At 44.0% G+C, this 24,601-nt stretch overlaps 1 protein-coding gene across 2 annotated transcripts in view; it reads right to left on the bottom strand.

The window, feature by feature from the left end:
* LOC140206938 (NACHT, LRR and PYD domains-containing protein 3-like) overlaps positions 1-24,601 on the bottom strand; it is a 91,608-nt gene that overhangs the window by 15,015 nt on the left and 51,992 nt on the right. For both annotated transcript variants that reach the window (XM_072275235.1, XM_072275233.1), the window contains exons 4-6: positions 14,095-14,261; positions 3,869-4,040; positions 3,709-3,774 (exon numbers count right to left, since the gene is read on the bottom strand). In XM_072275235.1, the coding sequence (XP_072131336.1) occupies positions 3,709-3,774; positions 3,869-4,040; positions 14,095-14,261 (405 nt within the window). The remainder of the gene's footprint in view (positions 1-3,708; positions 3,775-3,868; positions 4,041-14,094; positions 14,262-24,601) is intronic.

The following is a 24,601-nucleotide window of genomic DNA, read 5'->3' as shown; positions in this document are numbered from 1 at the left end:
GTAATTGTATTACTCATTTCGGGAAGACAATGAAATAACAAGGATGTAATTTTCAAGCTTTACAAAACACTGGTCAGATCATATTCGTAGTATTCTGAGAACGGCCTACCAATGGAGATTCGCAGAAGGTAACTCAATTTCCAAGGAGGAGAACACCAAGAGCATCAAGCAATTTCGAATCATCTTACTGTTCAATGTGGAAGGGAGGTATTTTTCAGTGTTGTTGCCCAACGCCGAACGGAATATCTCCAGAATAATCACAACATTGCAAAAGGGCGGGTTTAGCATAGGTTTCTTGGTGCCTAGAAAATCTAGGCGTGATCACTCAATTGATCAAAGCAGTATGAGAAGGTAAGGGAGATCTTTCCATCCTCTGACTGTATCTACAAATGCATGTAATTCTATACCGCCTAAGATGGTTAAGGTCGCCATCAAGAACGACTATGTCCTATTTTGGACAGGGAACTCTTTCTGGACTACTACAGCAATTGCAGTCCATGAGTCAGCTTTGGGACAGTCACAACTGGTTGGCATCGTCTTGAGAAGGTGGTCATAACAGGATGTCTGTGATACTCTTCCCCTTGGCGACCACCATGTTGCCCAACTCAGCAGAAGTATAGAGCAGAGGCCCAGGCCACATAGTCACATCTAGTGTCCGTCAATCATCTGAAAGTGCATTCACGGATGACCTGACTGTAAGAACAAGGTCAGTGCCAGGATGCAGACGGGTCCTCCAGGGTCTGGAGAAGCTCACACTTGGGTAAGGATGACCTTCAATCCTAAGAAATCAAAATTCATTACTCAATACAGGAAAGGTAGTTGACAATTTCGGCTTTAACCTGGAAGGCGCCCAATTTCTAAGGCTATATGAGAAGCCAGTGAAAAACCTGGTCCAAGTTTTTCATTGAAGAAATGAATGAAAAACTTCAGCATCCAATGAAGAAACAGCATTCAAGCATCCACATCCATCAAAGCAGCCGGAGAAGAGCTGCATAAATGGTTGACTGCTGTTGCTAAGTCACGGCTGCCAGACAAATTCAAGGCCTGGATTTACCAGCATGATATTCTCCCTCAGATTCACTGGACTCTGCTAGTCTCTGATGGCCCACTGTCAACAGCGGGGAAAAAAAATCAGCTGGTACCTAGGATGACGGTTATGTTTGCTTCGGAACCTAACCAGTATCGCCTTTTACGGGAAGCAAAACAGATTGAAACTCCCCATGAACAATCTGAGCGAGGTGTTATTGGTGCAATACAACGAGCCCAGGTACCCGAAGGTCTCACACACTGGCATTGATCTGAGGATACGACTGAACAAACTGAAGCACGCTGCGCCATTGGGTGCTGGTGAGCTCAGAGGGATGCAGGGCAGGCGGGCTTGGGCTGCTTCCCGACAATTCGCTTTGATAAAGTGCAAGGAAGAGCGAGGCGCCAGTTGGTCCAGGAAGAAGTGCGAACTGCTGAGGAGGAGCTACATACCAGCAAGATTGACGGCATACGTGGACAAGATGGGACAAAGTAATGGAGTGCAACATCTTGTTGTGGGAAATCTTGCGAGCTGAACCTCACCGTATCACGTTCCTGATCCAGTCGGTCTATGTCGTCTTGACAAGCCCAGCGAAACTTGACTGCTGGGCCAAGGCCGGAACACCTGCGTGTTCCCTTTGCTGAGGGAAGAGGTGCACACCCTCAGCTGCTGCTCAAAAGCCCTGGGGCAGGGCGAGTATCGTTGCCGCCAATCAGCTGCTGAATACAGTGAAGACACCTTGCGCATAGTCATCGCCCAGGCGAAACACCATCGTCCAGCAAAGCTTTTACTGAGGCAGGGTTAAGGCTCACATCCAACCTATGTCTTCTGCCAACATTCTGAGAACACCAAAGGACTGGCATTTGAGTGTCGACCAAGGGAAACGGCTCTGATTCCCTGAACACATTTGCTCGATCTTGTTTAGGCCAGACATAGTGCTGCTGTCAGTCATCTAGACTGGTGGTCATGTTGGAACTACAGCCTAGAGACGCTTGGGCATCTCAGGATCCCAGAAGAGGAATGTCGTCAGGATAGCACAGCGGCATCAAAGCGAGCCTCGACATGGTTGTGGATGTGACAGACACAAGTTGGGGCTTGATCACTTATGGCTGGGTTGCCCCAGTGTGTCGGATGTTGAAGGACCTGAAATACCCTGTGACCGCGGTGACATCACAATGATGTGTCTGAGTGCGTCCTTGAGCAGGCTGGACTCAATCTCTGAAAAAAAATGGATGTGCTAGCATTGCAGAGCAGATTCACGAAAATGATTCCATGAATGGAAGTGTTACCCAATAAGGAGAATTTTACTGCAGGAGTTTATGAGAATAGGATATATCCCATTGAAACCCATCTAATATTGGAAGGCAGATATATAGTGGACATAAAAGATGTATCCTATAATCCAGGAATTTTGGACCGGGGGCACATCCTTAGAATAGAATTGTGCCTGCTCTCATCAGAATTAATGAGAAATTCTTTGCTGGCGAGTGGTAATTGTGTGAAATTATTGCCGAATACGGCTGTGGAGGACGTGACTGGGTATATTTAAAGCAGACATTTATTGGGTCATGATCTATAAGAGTGTCAAGGTTTACTGCGAGAAGGAATAACAATAGGATTGAAAGGATTTGTGGAGCAAATTTGATCAGTCGGATGGCCTAATTCTGCTCATAGGTCGTATGCCCGTAGGCTGCACATGGAGTATTGATTTCACTTTTAATCTCAAACTGTCGGAAAACTGGAGAGGGTGAAGGAAATGTTCACCAGTATGTTGCCTGGATTCGACTGCATATGCAACAAGGAGATGTTTAACAAACTGGGTTTGTTTACTGTGGATATTTTGAGAGATCTGATAGAGGTGTATCAGATTGAGAGAGAGAGAAAGTTAGAGTAGAGAGCCATTACTTTTTCTCCAGGAGTGATGTGTCTAATACCAGAGGGCATTTGGTTTAGGTGAGATGGGTCCATTGAAAGAACATGCAGGAATTTATTGATTTATGTATTTGTTTGTTAGCTTGTTTTGTTCATAGAATGTACTGCCTGGATGGTTACTCAGGCAACTATGATAGTCGTGTTGAAGGTGCTCCTAGATATACACGTGAACCGGAAGGATATGATCAAAAATATAAAAAAGAGGGTTCCAGGAGTTTGTTTTTGTTGAACTACAGATATAAAGAGATGTATAATCAGTCAGCTTCACCATGCATGCCAGCTGCCGTACTATCCAAATATTTTCAAGGAACGATGCCTCAGAAAGTCGGCGATCATTATGAAAGACCGCAATTACTCAGCACATGCCATTTCCTCATTGTTACCGTCAGGGGTACAGAAGCCTGGAGCATACACTCAACGATTCAGAAACAGCTTCTTCCCCTAAGCCATCCGATTCCTAAATGAACATTGAACCCATGCACACTACCTCACTTTTCTATAAGATTTCTGTTGTTGCATTATCTTTAATTTAATTATTCAGTTATATATTTAACTGTGGTGCTATTTACTGTAACTCATTATTTCTTTATTACCATGCATTGCATTGTACTGCTGCCGCTATGTTAACACGTTTCACGACATATTCTAGTGATATTAAATCTGATTCTGATTGATTTTGATTCTCAGGTTCTACTAAGTCACAGTCTAACACTTGAGATGTGGATTGAACTGTGCATTCCATCACTCACCTTTCAGTCGAGTGGGTAACTCAGATAACCCTCGGGCGACGCTCGTGTAGTCCTGTGGATCAGGGCCTGTTTAAATCAAAAGCTTTCATGAAAAGAAACCTAACATGCTTAAAACTGTGTATTTCAATGTGACTGTGTCCAGTGTGTGGCTTTAACATACCGAGCTCCTGTAGTTCCTTCAGTATTTTGTCCAACTCAGGTAACTCAGTCCTCATTTGCACAAAGGATTCCCACATCATCCTCCGGGTCTGCGAGCCTTTCCCCATCACCAAACTGAGGAAGAGTGTGGAACTCTCTGGACGGTTTCCCTTCTCTGTCAGTTCAGTGACTTTCTATAAAAGAGAAGCAATGAATTTATTGTAGCAGACAGAAAAGATGGAGCATGTGGAGGAAAGGACATGTTCATTGTCCCGGAAGCTTTGGAGCAGGTGCAGTCACTGGGTAGCCATCTCAGATAGTAAATCTGTGGATTCTGTCATTGACTGAAGGAAAGTCTAAATCAATACGGTGTAAGAATGGGGCTTTACTGACATTCTGCAGTAGGTGCAACGTGATTAATTTCCTCGCTCTTTCAACGTGCAACATTACAGCAACAACATGTGACAACAAGAACGCAAGGCAGGGGAGAGCAAAAGGGTTGGAAAATCGATGGCGACCATCACTGAATCATGGCGGAAAGGAGATGATAGCTGTGTGCTTACAACCAAGGATACATATTATATCGAAATGTTAGGCAGATAGGTGGTGAGTTTAGGTTGACTCTGCTGGGAATAAAAACTTAGAAAGAGGTGACATCGAATCAGACGATTTTGAAACCTTGCGGGTAGGTAGAAAGTACAAAGGTAAAATGACCAGGATGGAAATTATATACAGGTCTCCAAGCTGTAGCAAGGACGTGGATTACAAATTACAACGGGAGATAGAAAATGCATGTGAAAAGATCAATGTTAAAATAGTCATGGTGGATTTCAATCTGCAGGTAGCTTTGGAAAATTAGTTTCTTGGAGCACTTCTGCAGTCTTAGGATAGATCATCCCAAAGATGAAGATTTGTTCGAAAGGGAGGAAGAACATCCATAGCTGGCGAGTATAATAATAATGGCCTCGTCAGTCTAAGTAGGCAATGGATGCGCCCGGTTGGGTGTGGAACAGCGTCGGCTGCGGCTGAATAAGCCGGTTCTTGAGCAACAGTCCGGGCGAAGACCTAGGCGATGAATATGGAGATCGTGGGCTACCAAGACATCAAGATCCCCCTCTGCTTCGTGAATCTGGTCCAAAGGAATACGAAGCAGTACATTTGGCATCAGCTTGGCTGCAGGAGCTGTCGAGAGGTGACGTGATACGTCATCCAACCACCTTAGGGGCTCCACTCCGGATTTGTGTAGGGTTAACTCCTTAGCCTTCTCTTCTCCCGAAGGTTCCCACAAGGCAGTGGGATCTGTAACCCTGGGTAAGGGCCCAGATCAGGTACTGTCAGCCAGAGTCAGCTGAGCCCAGGACTCCTGGCTGGCGAGTAAGCCAGCAAAAACCAAAGGAAAGGGTATCGAATATAGCAAAAGCAGTGGAAAGCTGGAGGACGTTGAAGCTTTTATAAATCAACTGAAGGCAACAAAAAAGTCACAACGAGAGAAAACATGAAATATGAAGGTAAGCTTGCTCATAATATAAAGGTGTTTTTCAAAATGTTCTTCAGATATGTAAAGAGTGAAACCGAGGGTATAGTAGATACCGGACTGCTGGAAAATGTAGATGGTGTCGTAGTCTTGGGGGACAAGGAATTGGCAGAAGATATTAGTGCGGCATGTATTTTACATCAGTTTTCATTGTAGAAGACATTAGAAATGTACCAGAAATTTGTGAATGTTGGGGGGGGGGGGGGGCACAGAAGTAATGTATTCTCAATTATTAAGCAGAAGGTCTTTGGGAAGCAGAAGGTACTAAAGATTGACGTATCACGTGTTCCAGCTGGACGACACCATATTGGCTGTGAAAGGGGTAGATGAAGAACCATTGTGGAGGTAGTCGTAATGATCGTTCAAGAATCACTAGATTTTGGAATCGTTCTCGAAGGCTGGAAATTTTAAATGTCACTTCACACCTTAAGAAAGGAAGGAGACAGAACAAAGGAAACAATGGGCAATTAACCTAATCAATGATCAGGAAAATGCTAGCAGTCAATTACTGGCGATAAGGATTCGGGGTATTTGGAGACATATGCCAAAATAGGCCAAAATCTATTAGGGGGAACCTTGACTGACAAATCTTTTGGAAATATTTGAGGGAATAGAAAGCAGGATCAACATGGGAGAGTCGGTGTAAATTGTTTACCTGGATTTTCATGGGACCTTCGTATACGTACCGCACATGAGGCTGCTTAAAAAGATTAAAAACCAATCGTGTAACAGGAAAGATACCAGCATGGGTAGAGAGTCCATGTTTATTTCCAGTTAAACATTTGGCTGAATGAAGAGAATAAAGAGGGCCTTTTCTTCTTGGATGCCATTGATTAGCTGTGTTCTGCAGGGGTAGGCTCTGGGTTCACTCCTTCTCATATTGTACGTCAATGACTTTGTCCACAGAATGATGGCTTTATGGCCTAGTTTGCGGACAATGTGAAGGTAAATACAGGATCAGGAACCATTTGAGAATGTTGGGAGTTCATAAAAGCAAAAGGACAGATTGAAAAAATGGACAAATCAGTGCCAGCTAGAGGACGGTATATGGGCATGCAATTCTGTAGAAGTAATGACGACGTAGACTATTTTCAAATCTGGGAGAAATTTCTGAATTCAGAGTTGCAGAGGGTCTTGGAAGACCTAGTTCAGGGGACCCTACAGATTGAGTCGGTGTTGAGAACGGTAAATACAAAGTTAGCAATTATTTTGGGAGGGTTATAATATAAGACCACTGTTGTAATACTTTGGCACTGGTCGAATGTCACTTTCATATTGTGATCAGTGTTGGTAGCCTTATCTGTGAAAAGATATGATGCTATTGGAGAACGTCTAGAGGAGAATCAGGAGAATGATCCGTGGAATAAAAGGGTTAATATATGAGGAGCGGCGGGTGACTCTGCACCTGTACTCGGTAGAGTTTAGAAGGACAAGGGTGAATGTCATTGAAACCGACGGAATGTTGAAAGTTGCAGATAGAATAGGTGTGGAGAGAACGTTGACTAAAATGGGGACGTTTATTGTCATGGGGAGTCTCGAACCGGAAGACACAGCCAGCGAGGGTCATTTAGAATGGATGAGGAGGAACGTCCCTAGCTGGAGGTAGAGAATCTGTAGCATTTATTTGCTCAGACAGCTGTGGGCATCGAGTAATTGTGTACATTTAAGGTGGAGGTTAGTAGGTTGGCAACGTTTACCGGGAGAAAGCAGGATCAGGGGATGAGAGAGATAATAAATCAGCAATGATGGAATGGAGGATAGGCCGAATGGCCTATTTATGATTCTATGCCTTCTGGTCTTATGATTGACGTGTGAAAACAACACAATGTCCAGGCGACTGTCTCGGGATTCGGATTTTTACTGCCTGTTCACTAATGCTCTGAAATTGTGTCACTTCCTCAATGCAGCAATGGGCTTACTGATCAGTGGGGAATTCTAAATTAAACATATTCAACTATATTATCTTAGGATGGATTGAAGGTCATTGATAATGCAACTAAAAATGAATGGGTCTTAGAAACTGTTCTGAGAACAAAAAACTGCTGTGATATTCTGGTGTTAGAATGATTGATCTCCAAGACAGGTTATCAAAAGAGAAATGGAAAGATGTTGCATAATAGGAATAATGGACAATAATCATGGAACGAATCAGCATAAGTTCCTGAGGTTCCACTGCATTGGAAAATTATCCCAGTTTCACTACAACTAGGTCTGAGGAGTAGCAGTTGTGAAAGGGATTTAAAGATGTAATTTCCATACTACTAAATTTGAAGAATTCAGATGATGAATTTATAGATGAACTTCATATTTACAGACGACTCCTCTTTACTGAACAGCGGGCTTTGGATAACACCTGTCTATTATAGACAGATCCACTGAGTCCCAACGAGAACAGAATCAGTCGTGGGTGTAAATCATTTAATATTCCAATACCACAAATGGCTGGACAGTTCAGATCTTGGATATGACCTTCAGTGCTTGTGAAGTCCATGGACAGTGGCCTGAAATACCATGTTCATGTCTATCTTTAGGTAGATATTCAGCAAGTCAACAGTTTTCTTTTTTTTTTCCGGTTTGTCCTTTATCTGCCCTTTTAGGGCAACCTGGTGATTTCTGGTGTCATGAGTTGTCAGATTCCTGCATGGTAGATCGTGTCTTATAGAGTTTTTCGAGGACGTTACCAGGAAATGTTGATGATTGCTCAGAAGTGGATGTGGTCCACCTGGACCTAGGCGCACATTCGGACCAGATATCACTTCATTTGGATATCGCCCATATACGAAGAGACAGACATTGAAGCGGGTCAATAGTTCACAAGCTTTAATGTTAACAAAGTTAGAAGAAAAGGAAAACAATAAACGTTACATCAAACAGGCCGTTAACAATTACTCTCAAATGGAAAAAGAAGCCAACACCGCAGCCAAAAGGAATAGCTAAATACATATAAAAAAGGAAACAATGAAAACCGGTCGTCTTCATAGACAGTTGACTCGACTGCCCGATTTCTCATGCAAGACTGAATGCAAGCAGGCAGCGAACCGTACTGTGCTTCCAGAAAAATAATAGTTAAATACTGTCACAGTGAAATAATACTTAGCTGACATATGCATATTCATCAGCACAATTGCTGTATTTGCTCAGCTGCCGAATCCGTGATTGTAACAGGAACCACTTCCCTAGGCTCCTGAGGTGCAGCAGACCTGTGTGTGCTGGAAGTCCTGGATAAGCGACTTGTCCAGGATGTTTTTCGCCGGGATCCAAGTACGTTCTTCTGGACCATACCCTTCCCAGTCCACAATCTACTGAACTTTACCACGTACCGGGCGAGGTACCAGGAGCTGACGTACAGCATAGATCAGAGAACCATCTACCAACCGACAAGAAGGGAGAAGTTGTGTGACTGCGCCTGTGGAAGAGGTAGCAAACGGCTTAAGCTGGGAGACATGGAATACACGGTGAATCTTCAGTGATGCTGGTAGATGCGATCTATACAAAACATTGCTGCCTGCCTTTACCAATTCAAACAGTCCCACGTAACTCGTTGCTAACTTGCGTCTCTCGTCTGCTAGGGGATGACAACAATACTGCCTGTCCTTGGACGTAGATGGCCACTGCAATTGTCTCTTTATGAACTCCTGGGTCCAGTGCATTGCTGGATCTCCAGCCAGACGACTTGTGTGTCCTCCTTTAAACATGTTAGGCGCTCCGCATCAGGGACGAACAGCCGTAAGGAAGTTCAGACACCCATGCCTATGTCCGACTGTTGGGCGGCCCTCATCTCCGCCTCTATCCTTCAGATCACCGTTGGAGCAATACATGAGCGAGGAAGCTTGGGCTCTGTATCGAAATTGCCCTCAGATCCATGGAACTGCCGGGAGAGAGCGTCGGCCTCAGTATTCTTGCAGCCGAGAGGATAGGTGAGGATGGAATTGAACTGTGCGAAGGAAAGACTCCAGCGACCTTGAAGATAAATGAGTCTCTTTGCACCCTAAATTTAAGAGAGATCCTTGCTATCTGTGCAGACCAAGAAAGGATGTTGTGCCCCTCCAGGCAGTGTTGCCATTACTCCCTGACAGCCAGAAGTTCCCGGTTTCAACATCAGAGTTTCTCTGAGCCAGGGTCAAGTGAGGAAAAAGAAATACACAATGGCAGAGCCGACTATCCGCAGAAGAGCACTGAGAGAGGACAATTCTAATGCCAACACTGGCTATGAATGACTGTGACGTGCCTGGTGAGTGCATTTATGGAAGATGCGATAGAGCCGAAATTCCAGAAGAAGCGGCGATAAAAGTTTGCAACACGCATGAAGTGCTGCACTTGTTTGATTGTAGATGATCTTGGAACTCTGGATAATTGTCTGATCTTTATTCTGGTCCATTTGAACAGTGGATGCGGTAAGCATATAGCCCAAAAAATGACTCCTGGTCTTTATGAAACTCACACGTTTCGTGCTTGGCGTACAGGCTATTTCCAAGGAGCTCTATGTGCACCTACTGAAAGTGCGAGAAGATGTGTTCCCAATGAAAGGGGCAGAAGATAAGGATGACAGCCAAATACACGAACACAAGCTGTTTCAACATGTCCCTAAGTATCGTTAATTCAGGCCCGGGATACAGCGGATGTGTTGGCCACACAAAAATGCATCGCCAGATACTCATAGTGGCCATTAGAGGTGCTGACAGCTGTTTTCAACTCTTCTCCTTCTTTCATGTGAACTAGATTGTAAGCATTGCACAGATCAGTTTTGGACAACATTGTTGCTCCCTGGAGATGTTCAAACGCAGAGGTCAGCAGTGGAAGAAGGTAGCGGTTCTTCACAGTGTTGTTATTCAGGGGCCGATAATCAATGAAGGGACGGAACTTGTCATCTTTCCTGCTCCCAATGAAGATTGATTCTGCCGGCGAGGTTGACGGATGCATAAAGCCCATAGCCAATGCCTCCCAGACATATTTCTCTGTAGCCACCATTTCAGGACGAAAGTGTGAAAACATCAGCCCTGGAAAGGGCTAGTACCAGGTAGCAGGTCTATAGCATAGTCGGATGGCCGGTGTGGGGGTACGGAAGTAGCCGTCTTTTTTTATTGAAGAACTCAGGAAGTTACGCATATTTATTTCCAGACAGGTCCACATCTTTAGCGGACACAGGAGAGGATTCATGGAACGAAGCTTGAGCTGACTGGTAGACAGGGATGCCAGTCCCCACTCTTGGAGTGCTTTCAGAGACCAATTGATTTGTAGTTTATGCTAGGATTACCAGTGGAGACGAAGTGCAGTGACTGTTCAGGCAAATCAACCAGATAGAAAGAGACTTCTTCACGATGGACGCCTTTGAGCACAAGTTTGTGGGGTTCGATAGAATGTGTGGCTGAAGCGCAGATGTTGACTGTCCATTCCTTTGCTGTTGCTCTTGAGGTATGGAGATGTCTATGAGACTCACAGCTGCAGCAGTCAATAAACTCCTTGGGGTCATGGGTTCAAGACCCCCACGATAAGGCAGCAGCTAGTATTACATAATTAGAGAAAGTTTATGAAATACTTAAATGACTCGTCAGGACTTCCCTCCCTGCTGACGGGTGTCCTCTTTTACTGGACGGTTGGGATGTCCTGTACAGCCACATTAGGGGCAGGAACCTGTTCCCCTGCGCTGGTTTTGATCTTCCTGACACAAGCGCATCCGCCATACATGCATAGGCTTCTTCGTTGACTGGGTGCTGGGTGATGAAGGAGTGGGAGGAGCAGGGAGTGCGGTGAAAGATGGTGATCAGAGAGAGCGTAGGAAGCTTGAAATATACTTTCCTTGCGCCACTCAGTTACCCATCATCAACTCAAATAGCCAGGTTAGTCAGGTCATCTAGACTGTCCTACACATCCATTCAGAACCCCTGTGTTCTGTCCACGCTGGCAAACAATGATGTGCGATCACTCATTATAACCTGTCTTGACTGGAAGAATGCAGAATTTAACTGCACAGGCTCTCACCGCCCCTTTGCCTTGGCACAGGTCCAGGAGTCAGTGGGTAGCCTCCTTAGCCAGTGCTGCAAAACTATCCTTCACTCTGCAGCAATGAAACATTGGAACTACTGGACTGCTGGGTATCCTTGCTACCGTAATATGGAGAACAGGCTGAGTTGATGTCCATCTGGGAGTTTGACCCATACACGCAAGCTTTCGCGCATATCAACAAAACTATCAAACCGGGCTTGAATGTCAGCTGACACTGGGTAATAAAATACTTACAACCATCGAGATCTTCCTGGTGGAGGAACACGGTTCCTGTTCTGACGCGGGTGTCTGTCAGGTTCTGAATGCATGAGTCATTTCAGGTCCGACAGCGGGAATATTAGGACCAGACATTGTAGGGGCAGCACAAAAAGAAGACCTGCGAGATGCTGAGAGTGAGACTGACGCAGACTGAGGTGCGGAATTGACGAGAACCCTAATGGCTGCCAGATGACACTGGCTGTCTGCAGTGAGCTCGTGGACGTCGTCCGTGAGTCCGGAAATCGCAGGCAACTGACTGATTGTCTGCGGTGAGCTGTTGAACAGTTGCTGCAGTGGATGATAACTGTTCCTCCATGTGAGTCTCACTTGTCGGCACGAGATTATCACCCTTATTGCTTCTGTAACTTCACTCAGAACAGATTCAATTGCTCCTAGCTTGTCCCCTACCTGTTCAAGCAACCTCAGGGGCAAGGTCAGTGCTTTTCTCTCTCTGCTGGGTCCATCTCTGTGTATTGCAACTTGCTGTCAGTATCTTCAGATATGACCCAGGAGCGGTGGGGGGGAGAGGGGGAGAGGGGGAGAGGGAGGGAGGGGGAGAGGAAGGGGGAGACTGAATAAAACTGGTCAATAGGGGAAGGAAAACAATAAACGCTAGGCCAAACAGGGCTGTTAAGTAAATCTCTCAAATGGAAATCGAAGCCAACAACCCGGAAGAAATTTAACAATTGAACACAAAATGAATACAGCTAATCTGCAGAGTCAGTTTACTAGACAGACCAACTACTGAAACAAGGCCGAATGCAAGCAGGCATCGAAACATTGCTGTGCTTTGCTCAGGTCTCGACAAGCACTACGACGAAAAGAATGGAGTTAAATGCCATCACAATGAAATAATAATGAAATGACACCTGCATTTCCACAAACGCAATGGCCGAATCTACGGTATGCTGATCCTTGGTTATGACACAATAAGTTCAGTTACTCAGCATTCAGGAGGAGGTAGTCAATTGGAATAGGCATTGCCTTCCTGGAAGAAGCCAAAGAGGTGTAGTAGATAATTGAGTCTCTGACTGTAGGCCTGTAACTATTGGAGTGCCGCAGGGATCGGTGCTGGGCCTTTCGGTCTTTATCATTTATATCAATGATCTGGATGACAATATGGTTAATTGGATCAGCAAATTTAAATGATACCAGAACTGGAAGTGCAGTGAACAGCGTGGAAAGCTATCGTGGCTTGCAGCTTGACCGGCTGGAAAATGGGCTGAAAAATAGCAGATGCAATTCAATGCAGACACATGCCAAGTGTTGCATCATGGTAGATTCACACAGAGCAGATCTTGCACAGTGAATGGTTGGAAAATGAAGGAATGTAGCAGACCAAAGGTATCCAGAAACACATTTTCATAATTCAGCGAAAGGGGCGGCAGATTATGATAGGATTTTAAAGACTGCTTTTGTCACATTAGACTTCAGAAATGAAAATACGGAATACAGGAGAAGAAGTGTTAGATTGAACCTGTATAAGATATTGGTGAGACTGAATTCAGAATCTTGTGTGCATTCATGGTCACCGACGTAGAGGAAAGCTGTATATTAGGTTGAATGTGTACTGAGAAAATTTAACCAAGTTGTTGACGGGACTGGAGGACCTGAGTTATAAGGAAAGATTGAATTGGTTAAGATTTTATTTGTTGCATGGATATTTGATAGAGGTATGTGAAATTATGAGGTGCACAGATCAGAAGATTGCAAGCAGGCTTTTTCCGCTGAGGTCGGGCTTTGCTACAACACACGGTAATCGATTAAGGGTGAGAAGTGAAAACTTTAAGGGGAACGTGAGGGGAACCACTCAGGGGGTCGAGGGAGTGGATCGTACTACCGGTGCGTGTTGCAAGCATGTTCAATTTCAACTGTTACCAGAATTTTGGGTAGATACATGAATGGTAGGGGTACAGAAGGTTATGGCCGTTGGGAGTAGGCAGTTTAAATGGTTAGACAATGACTAGATGGGACAAAGGGCCTGTTTCAGTCATCACTTTTCTATAACTCAATGAAAGGTCAGCCACCCATTTTTGGGGAATTCAGATGGAGGTGAGAACATGTGTGGCTAGCTGCTTTCCGACCCTCAGTATGTGCAATGAAGCCCAGTTTTTTATTTATCCTGGGTTAATGAGCTCAGCTGAATTTGACCGATGGTCCTGATAATATGTGAAGTTAACTTTAGACTGAATGCCTGCTCAACAGTCCAGATGCGCAGCCCCTACTCTTATACCACAGCGATAAATACAGCAGGTGCAAGAGGAGAAGGGTATGCTGAACCTGTAGTTCCCTGTGCTCCCCACCTTAACAGGCTTTTACAGCTAAAACCAGATCTGCTGGAGACAAGCCAGAGATACAACTTCCAGAGTCAGATGTAAATTCTAGAACGTGCAGGCGATTATCACTATTCCCTTTGATATCAACAGTTATGTCACAATATATGAAATACTCACCTCATTTTCTTGTGCACTGAAATGTCCCTCCTTTGTCAACATCCAACCCAGTCTTTCAACCTTTTCTTCAATTGCTTGTTTCAGTCTGTCCCTGTAGAACTTTGTTAGTTGGTACAGTCGATACTCGTCCCACTGAGCCAGGAGCTCAGAGATTGTAGATTCTGTAGCTGTGAATTTAAAAAGGATAAGGTAGACACGAACTCGAATATCCCTCGTCTCCACTGCTGTCACCTTACGCAGCAAATCAATCATGTCTCGAATCTTAGTGTTACCTACATTTAGCTACAAAATACGGATTTTCTTCCAATCTTTTAAAACCGACATAACAATGCTCTGGACATCAGTTTACCAGAAGGACCAGTTCCCCACAGTCTTACTCCCAAACCACCCTCTCATCCAGTACAAATATGGCCAATAAATACTGTGATTGTCAATGATTCTCGCTTCTCTGAGATACTCTCTTCATCTGAGCGACTACTTTTCCTTAATTCACATCAAATAAATTATCTTAATCTGGGCAGCTGCATTTCCTTCAATACACATCATACAAATCCTCGCTTCAGGTAGTACATTTCCTGTAGTGGGGTAAAGGGTGCCCCACTACACCACATGTACCACACTCACATAGTATTTTCTCCTCTCTGACCAACCCTCCAAGTGCGTCTATTCCTTGGCGCACTTCCCACGGTCCCCTTGTAAATTTATAATAAGTTTGAATGGCCTTGACAGAGTAGATGTGGAAAGGAAGTTTCCCATGGTAGGAGAGTCTGAGGCAAAACAGACATGCGGAGCAATTTCTTTAACCAAAAGGTGGTGAATTTGTGGAATTTGTTCCCACATGCAGCTGTGGAGAACAGGTCGTTGGGTGTATTTAAGGTAGAGAGTGATAGGTTCTTGATTGGACATGGCATCAAAGGTTACGGAGGGAAGGTCGAGAACTGGGGTTGAGGAGAAGCAAAAAAAGAGGATCAGCCATGATTGAATGCTGGAGCAGACTCGATGGGCAGATGGCCTAATTCTGGTCCTATATCTTATGATCTTATAATCCCCTTCATTGTCCAATGTACCAGCAATTCTGGTAGCATTTGCAAACGCAAGAATGACATTAACAACTTTATCTCCCATATCTTTAATACAGATAGCAAACAGTGGATCCAGCATTCATAGATACCACTAGTCACAAGCCGACAATCTGAGTAGCTCTCTATTATTAACTGTCTGATTCCTTTCACCTGGTCATTTTTGTATCCAATTGTCCAGATCGTTCACAGGGAAATTAATCCTAGACTTGTATATGGTGACAGATGTGTACTTTGCTAATAAATTCACAGTGAATTTTGAACTTTTAATAAATGCAAAGGTCTGTGAATGTAGCAGCTCAAGTAGGCAATGTGTGGAGGCAATTGTTAACATTTTGACATCATTTGTTGCAGCACAGAGTACACTTGCAGGGAAGTCTTCTGACAACTTTATAAGTTGGTTGGGTCAGTCGGAACAGCGTGTGTAGTTCTAGTAACAATACAACCGGATGGATGTATTTGTACTGAAGAGAGTGCAGAAAAGATTCAGCAGGGGATTGCTTGTGATTGAATATTTCAATTACAGAAGATCGTATCGATAGTTTCTGATTCAAAGTCTCGGCCCAGACATTCCTTATTCATTTTCCCCCATAGATACTGCTTGACCTGCTGACACCCTCCCTTTTTGTGTGTTACGTGTTCTCGTCACTGAGTTGAAATGCCTTGGGATTCACATTAATCATACCCCTGATAGCCTTGTTTCATTCCATGATTGTCTCCTGCTCGTTCATATTCCTCAAAGACTCTGTGCTATTTCCGCGTAGAAGGACCTAAAGCATCCTTTTAGAAAACTACGTTCACCATTTGTCCTCAGCCCAGACTTTGATTAGTGCATTAAAACATCCAAACAGACATAATTTTCTCTACAAAGAGCTGTCTCCTGCTCCTGGGCCATTCTCAACACTGGTAATGTTCTCGGCTCGGCTGCCAGAAACAGATTCTGAAAACACCCTTCATCACCATTGCACTGCAGCCCAGAAAACCAGTTGGAAATTGCTGATTGTCCTTCCAAATCCCAAAATTCTTTGTTACCACGCAATCTCTTAAATCCCAGAAATGCTTCAATTATCTGGCGGTGACTTTCAGAAATGAATCTTGGAGTGTCTTCAACATCAGTGCCTGTCTAGAGGTGAAACAGACTTGACTGTTCCCTTCACTTCCATCACTCACAAGAGCTAAGTAATCCACTAATATTAAAGCCTATAGCAACTATTTCTTCAGATACAAAAACTGTAAAAGAGAGTTAAGAGTGGATATGGAAATCAATACGTAGTGTGCATCAGTTTTCACAGTGGAAAACACTAGCAATATGTTGGAAGTTTCAGGTGTCAGGTGTAATGAAGCGTATGAAGTTACCATTACTCGGGAGGAGGGTTTTGAGAAAATGAAAGGTCTGAAAGTACAGTAGTCACCTGGACCAGGTGTTGCACTTCCCAGAGTTCTGAAAGAAGTGGCTAAAGTAATCGTACAGGCATTAATAATGATTTTTCAAGAATCACTAGATTCTGGAATGGTTCCAGAAGTTTGTAAAATCCCAAATGCCCATTCCACGCTTCAAGAAGGGAGAGAGGCAGATGAAAGGAAACTATAGGCTAGTTTGTCTGACCTCAGTTGTTAGGAAGATGTTGCAGTCTATTACTAAGGATGTCTCAAAATACTTGGTGGCACATGATACAATAGGTCGTAGGTCATAGTTTTCTCAACAAAACATCTTGCCCGACAGATCAGTTGCAATTCTCTGAAGAAAGAACAAATAGACAATAGTGAATCGGTTGATATTCTGTAGTTCGATTTTCAGAAGACCTTTAAAAAGATGCCGCACGTAAGGCTGCATAACCAGCTACGAGCCCATTGTAGTACAGGAATGAATCGAGAATGGATAAAACAGGAGTTGTTTGGCAAGGTGCAAAGAGTGCCAATAAAGGGAGCATCTTCTGCTTGGCCGTGTGACTAGTGGTGTGTCCCCAGCAGTCTGGGTTAGGTCCGGTTCTTTTTTACGTTATATGTCATTAATTTGGATGACAGAATTTATGGTTTGTTGCAAGTTTGCAGGTGATCTGAAGACAGAAGAGGTTTCGAGGAAGTAGAGATGTTACAGAAGGACTTTGACCGATTAGGGGAATGGGCAAATAAATGGTAGATGGAATACAGTGTTTGGAAGTGTACTGTAATGCAATTCGTAAAAAAAAGGAAATGAAAGTGTTGACTATTTTCTAAATGGAGAAAAAATACAAGAAACTGAGGTGCAAAAGAATTGGGAGTCCTTTTGCAGGATTCGCTACGGTTATTTTGCAGGTTGAGTTTGTGGTGAAGAAAGCAAATACAATGTAGACATTCATGTCAAGAGACTAGCATATCGAACCAAGGATATAATGATGACTATTTATTTTTAAAAATGGTGAAGCCTCACTGGGAATATTGTGAGCAGTGTTGGGCCCCTCATCTTAGAAAAGCTATGCTGAAACTGCAGAGGGTTGAAAGGAGGTTCACAAAAATGATTCCAGGATTGAATAGCTTGTCACATGAAGAACATTTGATAGCCCTGGGCCTGTATTCATTAGAATTTAAAAGAATGACTGTGACCTCATTGAAACCAATCGAATGGTGAAATTACTTTTTTAGATTTGTTGTGGAGAGAAGGGCTGTAATATTGGGAAAGTCCAAGACCAGCCCCAGAAGAGAGTGGTGTCCTTTTAGAATATAGGTGAGGACAAATTTCTTTATCCAGAGAGCAGTGACTCTGTGGACTGGGCAAAATCGCAAATCAACAACTTCTTTCTCTATCTTATTACCATAACACCATAAGACCATAAGACATAGCAGCAGAATTAGGCCATATGGCCCACCGAGACTGCTCGACCATTCAATCAAGGCTGACAGTTTTTAAAAAATCTCGTCCTCAACCCCAGTTCCCGGCCTTCCCCCGTAACCTTTGTTGCCATGTCCAATAAATAATCTATCAATGTCTGCCTCAGATAAAACCAAGAACATGGCCTCCACAGCTGCAAATTCCATAAATTCACCGCCATTTGTCTAAAGAAATTTCTCCGCATCTCCTTTTTAAAAGGACGCCCCTCTGTCCTGAGGCTGTGCCCTCTTGTCCGAGACTCTTCCACCATGGGAAACATCCTTTCTGCATCTTCTCTGACTATGCCTTTCAACATAAGACTACAACATATAGCAGCGTAAGTAGGGCATTCAATCATGGGCTGATCTACTTCATCCAGTCATCCCCACAATCCTGCTTTCACCCCATATGCTTTGATGCCCTGGCTAATCAGGAATCTATCTATCTCAGCCTTAAGTGCACCCAATGACCTGGCCTCCACAGCCACTTGTGGCAACAAATTCCACAGATTTGTCACCCTCAGACTAAAGTAATTTCCCCGCATCTCAGTTCTAAAATGAAGCCCTTCAATCACGCAACGAATGGGAATAAAATAATCCTTTTCTGGTTGGCTGTCCCGTGACTAGTGGTGTTCCGCAGGGGTCGGTGTTCAGACCACTTCTTTTCCTGCTGTATATTATTGATTTAGACGATGGAATAGATGGCTTTGTTGCCAAGTTTGTTTCTCCTACAATGGAGTCTGTCTTACCTCCGCACTTGGGTTCCAGTTTCGACATTTACCACATGTTCTCTAATTCCAATGTCTACAAACTGCAAGTGTGTAGAATGACCCACGGATGTGATGTCCGAGTAAATAGTCCGTGATTCCCCGTTTTATATCTACATAAATAAAATAAAAATCGGCGGGATACATTGACCAAAAGGATGTGGCGGTGCTGCTGCTTGACTCATGACTACTAGCTACTCGTCCAGTCATGAACGCTCTGCTTGAAGAAAGTGAGAAAATGATCCCTGCCGAAACCACGGACGCTGAGGAAACTCTCTAAAATTGTTGCAGCCCGTTAAATGCAGATTTCTGAATTTGGTAAACGTTGGTGGAATTGGTGATCACCCCTGTGAATGTGCGCATTCAGAATTGCTTTTTGTAGGGCGGCGTACAACCGCTCCGTTCGAACGTTCCAGAGTGATGGTTACTGTCCAGCAAGAGTTCTCACTCAATGTCAGCAAGACTAAGGAATTGATTACAGCCTTCAGGAGAAGGAAACCAGAAGTCCCTGAGGCATTTCTCATCAGAGAATCAGAAGTGGAGTGGGTTAGTGACTTCAAATACCTAGATGTTATCAGTTTGGAGGAACTGTCTTGTGCCAAGCACGAGTGCAATTCTGAAGAAAACACGGCAGCGCCTCAATGTTTTAGCAGTTTTCGGAGATTTCTCATCACATCTAAAATGTTGACAGATTTCTATGAATACGTAATGCAGTATATTGAACAGCTGCATGGCAGCCTGTCATGGATGCACCAATGCTCTAAAATGTAATGGATAGGGTACAGTTCATGAAGCATACAGCGCTCCCTATCATGGATCCTGCCGTAATCTCCATGTTTCTGCATGCAGTCATCCACTTATGCGATGGCTGGTCTCCACAGATTTGCGCTGCCCATACTCATCCATTTCTCCATTCTTCTTCTTTTCCTTATCAGATCAGTCTGTTATGTTTCAATTCACTGCCTGAATCTGATCTGACTGACCTGCATCAGTTTCTACTTGTATTCGGCCCAAGGCCACAACGATATTATCTTAGTTTTTTTTTCATCCCAGACTTGCAACCTAGATCATTTATTTTGTTATTTCCCACCCAGACTAGTTCAAACCCAAACAACCAGGACAGCTAAAACACTGGGCCCAAACCATCAATGACAGGTTGCATTCCCAAATGAAAGCCGTGGAAGAATCATCAGGTACGTCGTCTGCTGAAGGCTAGATCTGTGGCATTAAAGGCTGGCGACACAGATCTGTACCACAGGACCAAGTATGAGGCGAATGGCTATCACAAGGGCGAAGAGACAATTTCTTATGATGTTGGAGGTGACATTGGATGTCGACAACTCTGGCAGAGTTTGCAAACAATTAATTCCTACAAAGTGAAACCCAATTGAATGAATGGTAGTGATGCTTCACTACCATATAACCCAAAAACTTCTATGCCCACATTGAAAGGAAGAATATAACTACAGCTGTGGCAATCCGTGATGGACTTGGTGACCCTGTGATCTGTCTGTCAGGGGCCGATGTTAGGATGTCTTTAAAGAAATCGAACCTCCGAAAGGTGGAAGCTGCCGACGGAGAACATGATAAGGCGCAGAAAACTTGTGCTAACCAACTGGTGGAAGTATGCACGGACATTTTAATTTCTCACAGCTACAGGCGGAAGTTCCCACTTGCTTCAAAATGGCAACAATTATACCAGTGCCAAAGAAGAATAATGTGCGCTGCCTTCATGGCTATTGCCCCGTAGCACTCATATCTACAGTGATGAAATGATTTGATAGGTTGGTCATGACTCGACTCAGCACTTGCCTCAGCAAGGACCTGGACCCATTGCAATTTGCCTATCGCCACAATAGGTCAACAGCAGGTGCAATCTCAATGGCTCTTCACACGGCCTTAGACCACCTGGACAATACAAACAGCTGTCAGGATGCTGTTCATCGACTATAGCTCAGTATTTAATAACATCATTCCCACAATCCTGATTGAGAAGTTACAGAACCTGGGCTCCTATACCTCTCTCTGCAATTGGATCCTAACTAGAAGACCGCAATCTGTGCGGATTGGTTTTAACATCGCCGCCTCGCTGCCGATCAACATGGTGCAGCTCAGAGGTGTGTGCTTAGCCCACTGCTCTGCTCTCTCTACCGTCATGACTGAGTGGCTGGGCATAGCTCAAATACCATCTATAAATCTGCTGATGATACAACCATTGTTGGGAGAATCTCAGATGGAGACGAAAGGGCGCACATGAGTGTGGTATGCCAACATGTGGAGTGGTGCCGCAACAACCTGGCACTCAACGTCAGTAAAGCAAAAAAAAAGCTGATTGTGGACTTTGGGAATGGTAAGATGAAGGAATGCATACCAATCCTTAAAGAGGGGTCAAAGTGGAGAGAGTGATCTGGGTGTCAAGATCTCCGCGGACCTAACCTGGTCCCAAAATACCAATGTAACTACAATGAAGGAAGGCAGCGTCCATATTTCATTAGGAGCTTGTAGAAATTTGGTACGTCAACAAAAAAACACTCAATATCTTCTATAGATATACTGTGGAGAGAACTCTAACAGGCTGTATCCTTCTCTACTACAGGGGAGGGGGCTACAGCAGAGGACGAAAGAAGCTGCAGAGGGCGAGAAATTTCTTCCGCTCCAGCTTGGGTACTAGCCTACAAATTACCCAGGTTACCTTCAAGGAGCGGTGTCTCTGAGAGGCAGCGTCCATTTTTAAGGACCTCCATGGACCTCCAGCACCAAAGGCATCCTCTTTTCGCATTTTACCCCCACTGCCATCCGATTCCTGAATGGACAGTGATCCCGTGAACAATACCTCACATTTTTAATATATATTATGTCTGTTGTTGCACAATTTTTAATCAGTTCAGTCTACGTTTACTATAATAGATATTATTATTATATTTCTTTTTCTTCTGTATTATATAGAGAATTGAACTGCTGCTAACTCCTGAGTGACCAAGGATGGGAGCTCACCGTTCAGGGATATTCAATATTCAGGAGGGATAGACATGAAAGAAAAGGAGGTGGGGTGGCGTTGCTGGTTAAAGATGAGATTAACGCAATAGAAAGGAAGGACATAAGCCGGGAAGATGTGGAATCCATATGGGTAGAGCTGCATAACACTAAGGGGCAGAAAACACTGGTGGGAGTTGTGTACAGGCCACTTAACAGTAGTAGTGAGGTTGGGGATGGTATTAAACAGGAAATTAGAAATGTGTGCAATAAAGGAACAGCAGTTATAATGGGTGACTTCAATCTACATGTAGATTGGGTGAACCAAATTGGTAAAGGTGCTGAGGAAGAGGATTTCTTGGAATGTATGCGGGATGGTTTTTTGAACCAACATGTCGAGGAACCAACTAGAGAGCAGGCTATTCTGGACTGGGTTTTGAGCAATGAGGAAGGGTTAATTAGCAATCTTGTCATGAGAGGCCCCTTGGGTAAAAGTGACCATAATATGGTGGAATTCTTCATTAAGATGGAGAGTGACATAGTTAATTCAGAAATAAAGGTTCTGAACTTAAAGAGGGGTAACTTTGAAGGTATAAGACATGAATTAGCTTAGATAGACTGGCAAATGACACTTAAAGGATTGACGGTGGATATGCAATGGCAAGCATTTAAAGGTTGTATGGATGAACTACAACAATTGTTCATCCCAGTTTGGCAAAAGAATAAATCAAGGAAGGTAGTGCACCCGTGGCTGACAAGAGAAGTTAGGGTTAGTATCAATTCCAAAGAAGAAGCATACAAATTAGCCAGAAAAAGTGGCTCACCTGAGGACTGGGAGAAATTCAGAGTTCAGCAGAGGAGGACAAAGGGCTTAATTAGGAAGGGGAAAAAAGATTATGAGAGAAAACTGGCAGGGAACATAAAAACTGACTGTAAAAGCTTTTATAGATATGTAAAAAGGAAAAGACTGGTAAAGACAAATGTAGGTCCCCTACAGACAGAAACAGGTGAATTGATTATGGGGAGCAAGGACATGGCAGACCAATTGAATAATTACTTTGGTTCTGTCTTCACTAAGGAGGACATAAATAATCTTCCAGAAATAGTAGGGGACAGAGGGTCCAGTGAGATGGAGGAACTGAGAGAAATACATGTTAGTAGGGAAGTGGTGTTAGGTAAATTGAAGGGATTAAAGGCAGATAAATCCCCAGGGCCAGATGGTCTGCATCCCAGAGTGCTTAAGGAAGTAGCCCAAAAAATAGTGGGTGCATTAGTGATAATTTTTCAAAACTCGTTAGATTCTGGACTAGTTCCGGAGGATTGGAGGGTGGCTAATGTAACTCCACTTTTTAAAAAAGGAGGGAGAGAGAAACCGGGGAATTATAGACTGGTTAGCCTAACGTCGGTGGTGGGGAAACTGCTGGAGTCAGTTATCAAAGATGTGATAACAGCACATTTGGAAAGCGGTGAAATCGTCGGACAAAGTCAGCATGGATTTGTGAAAGGAAAATCATGTCTGACGAATCTCATAGCATTTTTTGAGGATGTAACTAGTAGAGTGGATGGGGGAGAACCAGTGGATGTGGTATATTTGGATTTTCAAAAGGCTTTTGACAAGGTCCCACACAGGAGATTAGTATGCAAACTTAAAGCACACGGTATATTAGGGGTAAGGTATTGATGTGGATAGAGAATTGGCTAGCAGACAGGAAGCAAAGAGTGGGAATAAACAGGACCTTTTCAGAATGGCAGGCAGTGACTAGTGGGGTACCGCAAGGTTCAGTGCTGGGACCCCAGTTGTTTACAATATATATTAATGACTTGGATGAGGGAATTAAATGCAGCATCTCCAAGTTTGCGGATGACACGAAGCTGGGCGGCAGTGTTAGCTGTGAGGAGGATGCTAAGGGGATGCAGCGTGACTTGGATAGGTTGGGTGAGTGGGCATATTCATGGCAGATGCAATTTAATGTGGATAAATGTGAAGTTATCCACTTTGGTGGCAAAAACAGGAAAACAGATTATTATCTGAATGGTGGCCAATTAGGAAAAGGGGAGGTGCAACGAGACCTGGGTGTCATTATACACCAGTCATTGAAAGTGGGCATGCAGGTACAGCAGGCGGTGAAAAAGGCGAATGGTATGCTAGCATTTATACCGAGAGGATTCGAGTACAGGAGCAGGGAGGTACTACTGCAGTTGTACACGGCCTTGGTGAGACCACACCTGGAGTATTGTGTGCAGTTTTGGTCCGCTAATCTGAGGAAAGCCATAGAGAGAGTACAAAGAAGGTTCACCAGATTGATTCCTGGGATGGCAGGACTTTCATATGATGAAAGACTGGATGAACTGGGCTTGTACTCGTTGGAATTTAGAAGATTGAGGGGGGATCTGATTGAAATGTATAAAATCCTAAAGGGATTGGACAGGCTAGATGCAGGAAGATTGTCCCCGATGTTGGGGAAGTCCAGAACAAGGGGTCACAGTTTGAGGATAAAGGGGAAGCCTTTTAGGACATAGATTAGGAAAAACTTCTTCACACAGAGAGTGGTGAATCTGTGGAATTCTCTGCCACAGGAAACAGTTGAGGCCAGTTCATTGGCTATATTTAAGAGGGAGTTAGATATGGCCCTTGTGGCTACGGGGGTCAGGGGGTATGGAGGGAAGGCTGGGGCGGGGTTCTGAGTTGGATGATCAGCCATGATCATAATAAATGTCGGTGCAGGCTCGAAGGGCCGAATGGCCTACTCCTGCACCTATTTTCTATGTTTCTAAGTTAACAAATTTCACAACACATGCCGGTGATAATAAACGTGATTCCAATTGAAGCATTGTAAGGGA

The sequence above is a fragment of the Mobula birostris genome, chromosome 13 (assembly GCF_030028105.1).
Source record: "Mobula birostris isolate sMobBir1 chromosome 13, sMobBir1.hap1, whole genome shotgun sequence".
Taxonomy (NCBI): Eukaryota; Metazoa; Chordata; class Chondrichthyes; order Myliobatiformes; family Myliobatidae; genus Mobula; species Mobula birostris.
Note: the sequence above shows the minus strand (reverse complement) of the source record. Positions and strands in the feature narration are given on the sequence as shown.